Here is a 14,261-nt window from a genome sequence, read left to right on the forward strand (position 1 = left end):
TTTTCTGAGCTGGGACATCCCTACTGTCTTCAGAAAAACCTGTCTCATTTAATCCATCCTTAACACAGCAACGGGCCGGGGCTGGCAGGCTCGTGTGCCCATTACCTGCAGAAAAGCTTCCTCATCAAAGACATTGATTTCTTTAACAGGGCTTAATAGTTGGACCATCAAACACCGGTGCTTGTGATTTTCAAATAGACTTTTTTTCCCCCATTTGTCAGCTCTGTCTCTTGTTAGTTTTGAGGATCTGGAGTCAGTGGGGATCAGAAGACTTTTGCAGCTTTCCTCATGCATCTCTGCAGCAGCAACTTCCATGGATTGGTAGCCCTTTCTCCTGTGACGAGAGGGAAGACTCAGCTCCTCCTTCGTCCTTGCACCTTCAGGTGCTCTTTCAGAAGTGGATCCTGTGCCTCTTGTGGGTGAGCCGGGAGCCTGGAGGGAAGTGGCAAAGCTTGAGCTTTCCAGTAAAACCCCAAAGCAAACCCGTGTCTTAATTGAGGGCTGGGGATGGAGGAAGTGGAGATGGCTGCTAAACAAAATCTGTGCAGCAAGGCTCACACCCATCTTCCAAGCCTGCCCCATCGCCTGCAGGACGCACAAGAGGGGCTCTAATGCTTAAAATTCCTTTCCTTCACCTTTTTTTTTTTTTTTAATGCTGGCTGGCACCGTAGAGGGGCTGCTCCAAGACGGGAAGGAAGCAGCACCCTGGAGCGCTCTCCCGGCTGCTCTTCCCCACCTGGAGCTTCTCATTCCGACCGAGATGACCCGTCGTGTTGAGCTGTGTGCGAGTAATTTCTCTAGGATTTCGTGGCGTGCGGTAGCGCCGTCTGCCTGCCCGCAATTGGCTTCCACCCCTGGCCGACGGGAGTCTCCGCTGACAAATAAAAATGGAATTGAATGGAAGGGAATTGAAAGTCAAAAGGGCCCTGTAATAATTTTAGAGCGCCTGAGGCGCCACGCTGAAGCCCTGGCATTATAAATAAGGGTAATGTACTGGAGACTGAATTGCAATCAAAGCAGCCGTACAGACGTGGAGCGTGCTCTGGGCTTCTTTAAGGTGCGTGGAGCTGATTATGGTCCATAGGCAGCACCAGCAAATCAATATCTGCTCGCTGACGTATGTAGGGACCCTAAAGCCTGGGATTAGAAAGGCTGAAGGGACATGGAGAGGGTGCAGAGGGCTCCAGAGCCAGAACAGCCTGGTCCTCCGGTCATCTCAAAGTGTTTCCAGGGGCTGAGCCGTGGAAGGGGGTGTCTCATCTCCTGGCCCATCTGTGTGATGATCCTCCTGGCTCATCCTGTCTCATCTCCTGGCCCATCTGTGTGATGATGCAGTCTGCTGACCTCTTGCTGCATTTCCCAATAATTACATCTACCTAAAATAATCTCTTTAAAAAAAACAGCACCCAAACCCCATGTTTATGCATAGGGTTGGTGATAAGACGAGAAGAATCCTAATGTCCTGGCTGAATTCGCTGTTCCTGATGATAACTGGAGTGAACCTAGTCCTGTTCCGGGGCCCACGAGTGTGACACCAGCTCATGGTGAGTTGCTTGGGCTGCCCCAGAAGGGATGGAGATGAGTTGGAGGGTCGTGCAGGGAAGTGTAAGGGTTGGAGCTGGTGCCTGGGGAAGCTGGGCAGATGCTGTGGGTCACCCTTGGGACAGCTGGTGCAGTCGTGTGGCTCTGATGGCTCCATGGTGAAACACAGTGGCCCCGAGGAGAGCCCTGCTGGTGCTGGGACTCGCTGTCTGACTTCAAGTGCTGGTGGCTGAATTTACCAGCTCAATGCATTTATTCCCTTACATCCCTCTTGGCCACCACAGGCTGTCTGTGTCCTGCTTTGTGCCACGGGCGAGATGACAATCCTTTTTTCTGCAAAGGTGAATGGGCTTGGGAAGGGCACCAGGTGAAGGGGTGCCATGGACCTCTGCCTTGGGGGTGCCGATGTACCCACAAACCTTGTTCCCACCAAATCACTGTCTGCAGGGAGAGTTTTACTGCTAAACAGGTTTAAACGTCAAGTCCACAAGCTGAGATGCATGTGGTAGGCTTCCAGCTCTTTGAGAAACCAGGGGTGCTGGTGTTCAGAGGGAAGAATTGCTTGGGGACCTTGGTGACTCCTCGCTGTTGCCAAAACCATCGACAGGCTCAACCTGGGAGTCACCCCTGCACGGGGCAGAGTCGTGCCAAGCCCTTCTCAGCCTTTTCTGAAGAGTCTCCAGGAAGGATTTTTGGTGAAGACACTGGGAAGGTGGGAACACCACCTTTCATCATGGCTTTCTGTACTCGTGATGCCCTGGGCGGCATGGGATGGGGCTGGCTGGGTCTGAAGGTCGGTGCCCTGGGGCTGCAGGGAGGCACGTTGTCAGCTCACAGTGGTGATGGAGCAGCCAGTCGTGCTGGTGGTTTGTCTGTCACCTGCCTTGGATCGTGTGGATGGTGCTGATGGTCCCATCCCTGGTGAGCACCGGTTCATCCTGGGAGGATGCTCTGCCCCTGGGCTGTCCTCACCCTGTGCCTCTCCAGCCTGGCCGTGGGGAGAAGCAAAGTCCCCATCTGAACTGAGGAGGCTTTCTTGGGTTCCTGTGGAGCTTGGGACCTGCCCTTACCTGCGGTCACCTTGCTCTGATCATCAGGGACCCTTTGGTGGCAGCGCAGCTCTTAGCACGTCTTTGAGGCAGCCGGTTCCAGGAGTGTACCCAAAACCTGACTTCTCCTTCTTCTCCTTCCAGGCGGTTTGAGCAAAGCCTAAAAACACCCAAACCCACTTTACTGCAAACCCCGTCTGGCCTTGGGCTATCACATTGTGCCCTTCCCATGGCAGATGCACGATGCTGCTGGCAGAGCAGACGAGATGCAGAGAGAGCATCCCAGCCTTCCCACAGCGTGGGTGGGGGTGCCCCGTGGACCACCCCAAGACCAAGGCTCCCCAAAGCCCTCCTCCACCCCACAGCATCCCCGGCCACGGCACTGTGTCCCAGCAGCCGTGCATAGCACCGAAGCCACCCCTGAAATGCCCTGCAGGGGCAGCCCTGTGTTCTTCCCAGACGGGAGCTTTGAAAGGAGATGATCAGAGGGAGCTTGTCATGGTTTGGTTTTTTTTCTTTTTTTCCCCCTTCTTAAACTTCTGAGCTTCTCTATTACTTTTTATGATCTGCAGCTGCGTTCGTGTGTTGCCCAAGGGAGTGCTGGGAGCGGGGGGGAGCAGGGGAGTCGACGTAGAAGGGAAGGAACATGTTAAAAAACGAGCAGAGGGGAAAGGAAAAAAATATAAATAGACATGAACTGAACCTAATAATTGGGATGAAAAAACCCACCACGTTGCCACCAAAAGACCCAAACCCTTAGAACTGTTAGGGCCTGTTTGACTGCGGAATAGTCCCCCGGGGAGCACGGGGGAAGCCCCCATTACTGGAGTCGTTTTTGGAGGCAGTCTGCACAGAGAGCGATAATCTATTCTGCAGGGAGCAATCCTGTGCCGGCAAGGGCACTGGGGAGAGCTCGCTGTTTATGACTTTCTGCATAAATTTGGTTTATTAGCATAAGTGGTAGCTAGCACTGAAAGAATCTATAAACTAACACTTCACCGGAGGTTGGCGCCTCCGGAGAACATTAACTCAAAGAAGAGCCCCCAGACTAATGGCGGGAGGAATGGGGTTGGGGGTGACAACGCGGGCGAGAGGAGGACGATGCCGTTGTTGGGGTGAGGTTGGGGTGGTGTTTCTGAGCCTGCCATAAAAAAGGAGATGACAATGGCTAAGCAGATCTCCAGCTTTCCCCCTGCCAGCAGCTGGAGCCGGTGGGTGAGTTGTGCAGGTGGGCTGTTGAAGGTGAGGGTCCTGTTGGGATGGGATGGAGCCGGTGGGGAAGGGAAAAAAGCAGGAGGAGCCTGGATCTGTGCACTGGGAATGACTCACGGGGTCCCCACTCCTCATATCAAGGATTAGGTCCTTATTCCCAAGGTGTCCGATGGGTCCTGGGGGCTGGGGAAGAGGGGAAGCAGAAGGAGGGTTTGGTTATCGGGGGGGTTGGGGGACTGCACAGGGATGAACTGCCGTAAGGAAAATGGCTTATTTTAATAATGACCTTCAAGAATTAAATAAACCCCACAATAATCGCGGCAGATTAGCAAGAACAAGCCAATTAAATACAAAACAGGCTTTGTAAAACGCCGTGGCAGATAAGGCAGGGCTGCAGCCTTCCCGAATAAGTGATGAGTGTTGAAGGCTTGCATAAGGTTTGGGGGGAGGGAGCTGTGGGGGGGAGTTAGTGAATATTTCAAGCCTGGCAGCCTGCCTTGGAGAAGGCAGGGGTGAAAAGGGTATCTCTGCCTCCTCCTGCCTCCGGTAGGAGAGAAGAGGAGGGAGGAGGTGGGTAGGGCAGCCAGGAGCCCCAAGGCACGGAGTAACAATCCTCCAACTTTAATATCTGCTGTTTCATTTTATATTCATCATGTCAGCATAATCTGCTTTTATGGGAATCGTCTTGGTTCCCAACCAAATGCATTTAGGCCCTTTTGCTTTTAAGTTTGATTGTAATGCGAGTTGAAGACTTCAGTGAAATGTTTAGATGGGAGGGTTGTAGCAACGGCGCAGGGAAAAATGGAATTAGAGACTCAGTTGGATCTTGCTGTGCTTCGCTGCTGTCCCCTGCCTTCTCCTGGGCAGGTGACTTTCTGACAGGCACCAGCCCAGGTCAGGGGCTGAGCCCCGGGAAAGGTTTTGTTTGATTTTCAAGGAAAACATGGAAATTGTAGTTTTATGGGACCCTGAGCCTGAAGAAGGGCAGGAAAGGTTCTGTTTGCCCTTTTCTTAAGTTGAGCCCGTGATTGCTTTCCCCCTGCCAGCAGCTGGAGCCGGTGGGTGAGTTGTGCAGGTGGGCTGTTGAAGGTGAGGGTCCTGTTGGGATGGGATGGAGCCGGTGGGGAAGGGAAAAAAGCAGGAGGAGCCTGGATCTGTGCACTGGGAATGACTCACGGGGTCCCCACTCCTCATATCAAGGATTAGGTCCTTATTCCCAAGGTGTCCGATGGGTCCTGGGGGCTGGGGAAGAGGGGAAGCAGAAGGAGGGTTTGGTTATCGGGGGGGTTGGGGGACTGCACAGGGATGAACTGCCGTAAGGAAAATGGCTTATTTTAATAATGACCTTCAAGAATTAAATAAACCCCACAATAATCGCGGCAGATTAGCAAGAACAAGCCAATTAAATACAAAACAGGCTTTGTAAAACGCCGTGGCAGATAAGGCAGGGCTGCAGCCTTCCCGAATAAGTGATGAGTGTTGAAGGCTTGCATAAGGTTTGGGGGGAGGGAGCTGTGGGGGGGAGTTAGTGAATATTTCAAGCCTGGCAGCCTGCCTTGGAGAAGGCAGGGGTGAAAAGGGTATCTCTGCCTCCTCCTGCCTCCGGTAGGAGAGAAGAGGAGGGAGGAGGTGGGTAGGGCAGCCAGGAGCCCCAAGGCACGGAGTAACAATCCTCCAACTTTAATATCTGCTGTTTCATTTTATATTCATCATGTCAGCATAATCTGCTTTTATGGGAATCGTCTTGGTTCCCAACCAAATGCATTTAGGCCCTTTTGCTTTTAAGTTTGATTGTAATGCGAGTTGAAGACTTCAGTGAAATGTTTAGATGGGAGGGTTGTAGCAACGGCGCAGGGAAAAATGGAATTAGAGACTCAGTTGGATCTTGCTGTGCTTCGCTGCTGTCCCCTGCCTTCTCCTGGGCAGGTGACTTTCTGACAGGCACCAGCCCAGGTCAGGGGCTGAGCCCCGGGAAAGGTTTTGTTTGATTTTCAAGGAAAACATGGAAATTGTAGTTTTATGGGACCCTGAGCCTGAAGAAGGGCAGGAAAGGTTCTGTTTGCCCTTTTCTTAAGTTGAGCCCGTGATGGTGGAGCCTGGTGGAGCTGATGGTGGAGCCTGGTGGGGCTGTGGGGGAGCTGCCCTTGGTGGGCTCAGCTGAGCTGTGTGATGGTTGACGAGGGGCAGGTGGGAGAGCTGAGGGCAGGCAGCCAGGAGAGGAGACATCTTTGCAGGGAGAACAGGCTCCCCAGGTCCTCTGGGGTGGAGAAAGGTGGTGGCCTGGGGGCTTTGGAGGGGGAGAAAGGGATCTGGCTGGCTGCTGCAGGGAAGGAGGACCCTTGTCATCCCTTCACTGCTGGGAGCAGGTAGGAAGATGGTGTGGCAGATGTTTTGTGGTCTGACTCCTCTCCTCGGTGTTTTATCCATGAAGCTGTGTTTGAACCCTGGCAGAGAACTCCCTGTCTGCGAGATAAATAGCTATAGACTCCAAGTGCTTTTCCATTGCTGCCCGTTTAAAACCTGAGCTGTATCTCATTCTATTTTGGTGCAGGAATGCCCTTAATTTGTTCCAAAAAGCATTTGAAAGCTCTGATAACAGGCAATCTCGCTGCAGACTATTGCATCCTTTCTGATGGACGGGCTATCGCCGCTGTAACTACCGTGTAGATAGCGGAGTGACAATGTGTGTCCGGTGAAACACAGGCAGTGTAATATTCATGTCAAGTATGGGAGGCCAAGAAACTTCCCTGCTTTTGGATATTGAAGGGTTCAGCAGCTGACGGGGCTTGAAAAGGCTTTTCTTCTTTTGTGAGCAGAGGATCTGATTGAAGGCTGGTGATGTCCTGGCAAAGCAGGGAGCAGTAATGGCCAGGTTTCCTGCAACAGGGGCTGCAGGGGTGAAAAGCAGACAGGTATTTATAAATGTATGGTAAATGGTACCCAGGCTTGGCAAGTCAATTGCCTCGCTGCTGGGTTTGCTTAAAATTGTGAAATGAATGTTAAATTGAAGTTTCTACTTTTGGAAGAGAGACCTTTTGAAAATGAAACAGGCTTATCTTCAGTCTAGGCTAAAATCCAAAAAATTGCCTATATCTCAGAACTCTCCAGAAATGGTCTCCGTGATCCTTTTAAACATCCCATGCAAAAATGCGTGTGCAAGGGAAAAAATTTGGAGAAAGATTGACCCTGGAGGTTTTGTTTTGGGGTGGTTGTTTTTTTTTAAAATTCCTTTTGCTTCCCTGATGGGATGTAGCCTTTGGGAATTGTAGCAGTGGGCTCCTGGTGGCACCCACACCAGGTCTGCTCTGGGTGATATCATCTCTTTTCCTGAGGTATTTTGGGAGGGTGCAAGTGATGGTGGAAGAGGGGGAGGGGGCATCCAAGGGGATGGTGCAAATGATGGTGCAAGGGGAGAGTGTAAATGATGGTGAAAAGGTCTGCTGCAGCGGGGTGTGTGATGAGTGTGTGATAGTGTAAATCAGCCTCTCCTGTGGGTGACTGTCCCTCAAAATGGAATTAAAATGCCTTTGCATAAGCAGACCTGTTTCTTGAGACTTCTGTGCTGTCCCATGGCCTGTCTTTGTAGAAGACCTTGGGATATCTATCCTGAAGCTGAGTTACTGCTTTTAGCCCTAAAAGTAGCATTTGTTGCAATTTTAATTAGAGAAGGAGTCGCCGTTCAGCACAGACCTTTGAAGTAGTGCCAGGCAGACGGCTGCAATTCAACAGCCCTGATGTTCCTCTCGTTTTGTTCTTACTTTTGCCGCTGTAAGAAAACTCCTGCTTTAGCCTCTTTGGAGGCGAGGGACACAAAACTCTCATTTTGTTGATTCCCAGCTCTTGCCCAGGCTGGTTCACGGGGCAGAGGGTGGAAGGAACACTTCTTGGTGCCGATTTGCTCCAACAAAGGGCCATTTATATCAAAGGAGGGAAGGGATTATTAGGACCCATCTCATCACAGTGACAGAGATGTTCATGTGTCCCCTCCAAAGTGCAAGCGAGGGCTCTTGATGGGTCCCATGGATGATCAGGAACTGTTTGGTTTTTCTCCTTTGAGTGCTCAGATGTGCCTAAAAATTGGGGGTAGAGGGAGGCAGAGATAACGAGCACTGCCCTTTGATTAGATGCAGGTGATGGTGCAGCTGGCTCAGGTGTGGCAGTGGTGTAATTAGTGAGGCGCTGCAATCAGGGAGCTGGTGGTAAGGTGGTAACCTTGTCCCTACCCTCAGCCAGGGGAGGTCCTGCAGGAGCAGGGCAGGATGGGGACTTCTTGGGGAGCAGAGAGGGGTTGGCTCCCTTTTGATGCATGGTGGAAAGTCAGGAGCCTGCTGCTGGAGAATTTATGGATTTCAGGGGTAAGAAAAACTGGTCCTCAATAATAAAGAGGGTTTTTTGTTTTTTATTTTCTGGGTTGGGAGGTGGGTCTGTAGAAGTGGAAGTGCCTGCTCTTGTAGCCTGCATGCCTGTGGGCCAGCACCCAAGTGTCTTGAGGCATCTCATCCTGAAAGGTGTGGGTGATTCCTCACGGCAGCCTCAGCCGGGCTTGTTCCTTCCTTCTTCTCCACCAGGAGCTGGAACTGGAATGTGCTTTTGCCCAGCTGGGTTCAGGAAAATCATAGAAAGCAATGAAATGCAAAATGCCACCACCATTCCCTGGCTGCTTTTCCTGCCAGGGAACAAGCCCTGGCCTCCTCGCTGACCCTCTCACGAGTGATGCTCTGTGGCCAAGGTGTGGAGGAGGACCTTGTCACCGTTCCCACCACGGTGCCAGGGGAGCCTGAACTCCTACTGTCAGCCTTCCTGGAGCAGACAGATTGCAGGACACGCTCTGTCATAGCCGGTTGCTCTTCCCAAACAGGAGGGAATTGAGTTTGGGTCCCCCACAAAGCGGGTGATTGCCGAAGCTGTGGGCCTGGTGACTGAGAGGACGTGACTTCCTTTCCAATGCTTATATCGCAAATGGGAAAAAACAAACTCACAAAAAAAAAAGAGGTGGTGGAAGGAGAAATATTTTGGCTCATTTTGCGCTAGTATTTTCTTTTTTTTTCGGTTTTGATTCGGTTGCTAAACTGCCAAATCAGTTCTGTGCAGAGCCTGCGTTCGAGGCTTGATGGGCAGCTGTGGAGCTGTCGGAGCTGCTGCCGGCGTCTTCTGCTGCTGCTGGGCCAAGGAAGGAGCCACAGCTGAGCCCCAGAGCTGCTGGCTCTGGCTCTGCAGACCTGGGAATGGCTTTTTGATTACATAGAGCATGGCTTTTCCCAACCCCTAATTAGCCAGGTGTGATGCCAGCACTCCGGGGAAGCTGCCGCCGTGGATGTGTGTGCTGGGATGCTGTTATCCCAGCTCCCAGGGGGCTTAGTGCTGTAAATTGGGATCGGGTGGGATGGAAAACTAACAGAAGGCTGTAGAAGAAGACCAACAGATCTGCAACCCTGAGGTCAATAGATATTTGTCAAGCATAGTGGTTATCTCTTCTTATACCTTATAGCAGCCTTCCAGTCCCTAAAGGGGCCTATAGAATCATCTAGGTTGGAAGGGACCATAAAGATAATCTAGTCCAACCATCAACCTAACTCTGACAAAAAAATAAATAAGAAATAAGCAATAAAAGAAAAAATAAATCACTAAACCATATTCTTGAGGACCATGTCAACCTGTCTTTTGAACACCTCCAGGGATGGTGCCTCAACCACTTCCCTGGGCAGCCTGTTCCAATGCTGGATAGCCCTTTCCGTGAAGAAATTTTTCCTAAATTCCTTTTCTATGGAAGAGATGGGGTTGGACTCTTGATGAGGGAGGGGGATGATAGGATGAGGGGTAATGGTTTTAAACTGAAAGAGGGGAGATTGAGATGAGATCTCGGGAAGAAATTCTTTGCTGTGAGGGTGGTGAGAGCCTGGCCCAGGTTGCCCAGAGAAGCTGTCGCTGCCCCATCCCTGGAGGGGTTCAAGGCCAGGCTGGACGGCACTTGGAGCAACCTGGTGTGGTGGGAGGTGTCCCTGCCCAGGGCAGGGGGGTTGGAACGAGATGGTCTTTAAGGTCCCTTCCATCCCAAACCATTCTGTGATTCTTTCTGGTGCTTGTTAGTGCCACCTTGGTGCCTGGAAGGAGGTTTCCATTGTAAATGCTGGCAGAGTATGTGCTGATGTCTGCATTTTGGCTTGGTCGGCACCAAGTGTCCTCCTTCCACCCCGCGCCGAGCCCCAACCCTCCCCAGGCTTGGCTGCAGCCCTCTAGAAGCTTCTTCCAGCCTTTTTGCAAGAAAAACTGTAGGAGGTTAAAGGCACCTTGTGCAATGTGTTATTTACTGTTGTTGCCTTTCTAGTCCAGAACTCCCAAGGCACTTCGTAGCCCTTTGCTTTTTATTAAGGAAGACAACTGTAACTGTTCCTGTGGGGGGGAAATAGTAGGTAGAGGCCAAAAAACAATGTTCGAGCTCGTCCTGCAGAACTGAAGCAGTACTAGGGGCAGGACTCAAAAGTCTTGATTTCCAGGCCTGCTAGGAACACCACCTTTTTAGCATCGTGGAGAAAACTGCTCCTCAGTTGGGTGTTTTGTCCCTGCAGAGATGTCGGGGACGGTGGCTGACATTTCGCTGGTGCACTGGAAGCAGCAGTGGCTGGAGAACGGCACCCTCTACTTCCACGTCTCCATGAGCAGCGCCGAGCAGCTCTCCAGGACCACCCCCCCGAGCCTCCAGGAACCTTCGGAGATCGTGGAGGAGCAGATGCATATTCTTCATATCTCGGTCATGGTGAGTCAAAGCTGCTGAGGGCATCAGAGGGGATGAAGGATGGTCTGGGAGGGGATGGTGGCTGGTAGCCAGGTCGTGATGGGAGGGTGGTGAGTCTGGTTTGCAAATGTCCGTGTCCCTTCTCAATTGGGACCTCCGGAGAGGGAGAGATGTGTTTGAATGGGCCAGGAAAATAAAGAGTAGTTGGGCTTTGAAGAAGATGAAACAAAATAAAACATTGTAGGGAAGAAGCTGTTGGGAGGGTAACAAGGAGGGTTGTGGTTCCTCCTACCTCTGCTGGCAACTGGTGAGGTGCGTTGGTGGAGTATTTCTGCTTGGTCTTGTGTTTGGGCACATGCAAAGGCAAGATTTTGGGCTTGGCCGTTTCTTCCTGAAGGTTTCTGAAACTCAATTTTACCTGTCAAGTGGGTAATGGCTGTAGCACGACATCCTTCTCTTGCAAAAATGAAAAAAAAACTATTCCAAATGCTTTGAATATCTCTGTCTCAGGTGTTTACGTGACCTTTTATTAACAACTCATGTATGTACTCTGTTGCCTTTTAAAATGCTTATTTTGGGATCTTACGAGGTGGTTGCCTACGTATTTGGATCTGGTCCATCATCCCTCTGTGCTTTAGAGTTCCATCTCTAAAATGGGACTAAATGTATTGCCCCTTAACTCTCATCGGGATAAACTATCCCGTCAAGAAAGGAAAAAAGAAGTTAGGCTTTTAGGTCCAGTGTATGGGGATGTCACCTATTTGCCCGAAGAAATTCTTTTATGGAATTAGGGATCCCATTGCAAGAACCCTCTGCAATAGGTTCATCTGTTCGTATCTCGGAAGCCATGTGTCATCTCCACACCTTCTGTTCCCCGTTTTGACAGGAGGAGCAGAGGCGATGGCTGCACAAAGCCTTTATTTTTTCCATTTGAACAAGCAGCTATTTGGCTTTAACAACTTAAATCTGGGGTTTTTTGAGTGTGTCAGCCCTTTGTCGGTGGGGCTTTAGGTTGGGCACTGATTGCGTGTGAGCACGGACAGAAGCTTTGCGTTCAGGCTGTCGGGCAAGATAAGATGCAGAATGATAGCAGGGAGAGGAATCGGGGGCTGCAGCTCAATGGGCTGGATAGGGAATGGTTTGATGTCCCACTAAAAATGTCAGTCTGATGGAGTTCCTTTGACAGGACAAGAGGGAATAGGCACAAACTGGAACAGAAGAAGTTCCACCTAAACATGAGGAGGAACTTCTTCACTTTGAGGGTGGCAGAGCCCTGGAAGAGGCTGCCCAGGGAGGTGGTGGAGTCTCCTTCTCTGGAGACATTCAAACCCCACCTGGACACGTTCCTGTGGGACCTGCTCTGGCAGGGGGTTGGACTGGATGATCTCCAGAGGTCCTTTCCAACCCAATGTGATTCTATGAGGTTTTTTTGGGGGAGGGAAGGTAAAACTGGTATACTTAGACAGTGAACCCGCAAAACTAAGTGAGAGAGCAAGGAATGAAGACTGGTATACTTAGAAAGTGAGCCTGCAAAACTAAGTGAGAGAGCAAGGAATGAAGACAGCAAAACCTAAACCTGAGGTGTGATAAGCTTGTTTTGAGCCGGTTTGAATGTGGGAATGCTTGGCTATTGTGGGCAAGGCTGTGCCACAGAGAAGTGGCTGTTGGGGACACTGGCTCTGGAGCCTGGTGAGCACTGCAACTGCTTGAAATGCAGGTTTCCTTTAGCAGGGTGAGATTCAGTCCTGGACCTCGGACCTTGCTGAAGCTGATCTTTCTTAAAAAATAAAAAAAATGATTGTAATGGATTGATGCTTTGGATAGAAAAATGAGTTTCTTTGAAAAAATCCTGCCTTGAGCCTTCAGGTGCTGTGCCTTGGGGCGCGGGAGCAGCGATGCTGGTGGGGTGGAGGTGAAGGCATCACTGGGAGTGTCGCAGCAGGAATGGTTTTGCCTTCAAATCCTGAGTTTATCAGCCAAGATATGCTTTGTCGCATCTCGCTGAGGCTGATGGTGTGGGAACATCCGTGGCTTTGTGGTGAGAATAAACCCCTGTCCTCAGCCCCTCCTGCAAGTGAGGGGAAGGCAGGAGGGAGACAAAATGAGCCGTAATCCCACTTTCTTTAGAATTCCTGATACTCCTTGCAATGGGAGCCGAGGTCCCAGGCAAGGATGTGGATCCAGGGTGGGGTATGGGCTGGACGTGTCTCCCTGGAGAGGCTGAAGCCCAGGGGTGTTTCTTCCCTGGGTCAGGATTGCAGCACAGACTTGAAACTTTGCCCAGTTTTGTGTTTTTTTAAGAAGATTCATTAACTTTGAGTGAACCCGAGCCAAGTTTTAAGTTACTAGCAGAAGATAAATGTGTGTTTTGTTGGTTTTGATCCCCTCCCCTCCGCCCTCGAGACCACATGGAGTTCTGCAGCTGAAGTAAAATGGGGCGAAAGTCTTGTTTCTTGGGTGAAATATTTTCTCCGAGTCCTCAGGCTCTTCTCAGGCTGCTTTCCCATGCCTTTACCTCCCTCCCTGATCCCAGCTAAGTGACATCCCAGTCACTGGAGCTCTCCTGCCTCCCTGGCAGAGGGGTTCCCTGGCCGTTGGATCCAGCATGTGTGGTACCCACTCCCCTGCATCCCTCCAGGTGCAGCTGGACATCCCCAGGACCTTCTTTCCAGCTTCTCAAATGTTTCTCCTTCTGCTTCCTACCATAAAGCCTGCAGGTCTGGAGCCTGGTGAGCTCTGCAACTGCTTGACATGCAGGTTTCCTTTAGCAGGGAAAGATTCAGTCCTGGACCTCAGACCTTGCTGAAGCTGATCTTTCTTAAAAAATAAAAAAAATGATTGTAATGGATTGATGCTTTGGATAGAAAAATGAGTTTCTTTGAAAAAATCCTGCCTTGAGCCTTCAGGTGCTGTGCCTTGGGGCGCGGGAGCAGCGATGCTGGTGGGGTGGAGGTGAAGGCATCACTGGGAGTGTCGCAGCAGGAATGGTTTTGCCTTCAAATCCTGAGTTTATCAGCCAAGATATGCTTTGTCGCATCTCGCTGAGGCTGATGGTGTGGGAACATCCGTGGCTTTGTGGTGAGAATAAACCCCTGTCCTCAGCCCCTCCTGCAAGTGAGGGGAAGGCAGGAGGGAGACAAAATGAGCCGTAATCCCACTTTCTTTAGAATTCCTGATACTCCTTGCAATGGGAGCCGAGGTCCCAGGCAAGGATGTGGATCCAGGGTGGGGTATGGGCTGGACGTGTCTCCCTGGAGAGGCTGAAGCCCAGGGGTGTTTCTTCCCTGGGTCAGGATTGCAGCACAGACTTGAAACTTTGCCCAGTTTTGTGTTTTTTTAAGAAGATTCATTAACTTTTTGAGTGAACCCGAGCCAAGTTTTAAGTTACTAGCAGAAGATAAATGTGTGTTTTGTTGGTTTTGATCCCCTCCCCTCCGCCCTCGAGACCACATGGAGTTCTGCAGCTGAAGTAAAATGGGGCGAAAGTCTTGTTTCTTGGGTGAAATATTTTCTCCAAGTCCTCAGGCTCTTCTCAGGCTGCTTTCCCATGCCTTTACCTCCCTCCCTGATCCCAGCTAAGTGACATCCCAGTGAGCCCCCATCCCTGGAGCTCTCCTGCCTCCCTGGCAGAGGGGTTCCCTGGCTGTTGGATCGAGCGTGTGTGGTACCCACTCCCCTGCATCCCTCCAGGTGCAGCCTGACATCCCTAGGACCTCCTTTCCAGC

General features: G+C 51.0%; 1 protein-coding gene across 1 annotated transcript in view; it reads left to right on the forward strand.

Annotated features, from left to right (window-relative positions):
* Positions 1–10,371: 10,371 nt before the first annotated feature.
* The window catches only part of LOC106890683 (astrotactin-2), a gene marked incomplete at its 3' end in the record, with an annotated part of 200,502 nt that continues 196,612 nt past the window's right edge, over positions 10,372–14,261 (forward strand). Inside the window, exon 1 of the mRNA XM_014946679.1 lies at positions 10,372–10,557. Coding sequence (XP_014802165.1) covers positions 10,372–10,557 — 186 coding nt within the window. The remainder of the gene's footprint in view (positions 10,558–14,261) is intronic.

The sequence above is a fragment of the Calidris pugnax genome, unplaced genomic scaffold, assembly GCF_001431845.1.
Source record: "Calidris pugnax isolate Ruff unplaced genomic scaffold, ASM143184v1 scaffold22, whole genome shotgun sequence".
In the NCBI taxonomy this organism is placed as follows: Eukaryota; Metazoa; Chordata; class Aves; order Charadriiformes; family Scolopacidae; genus Calidris; species Calidris pugnax.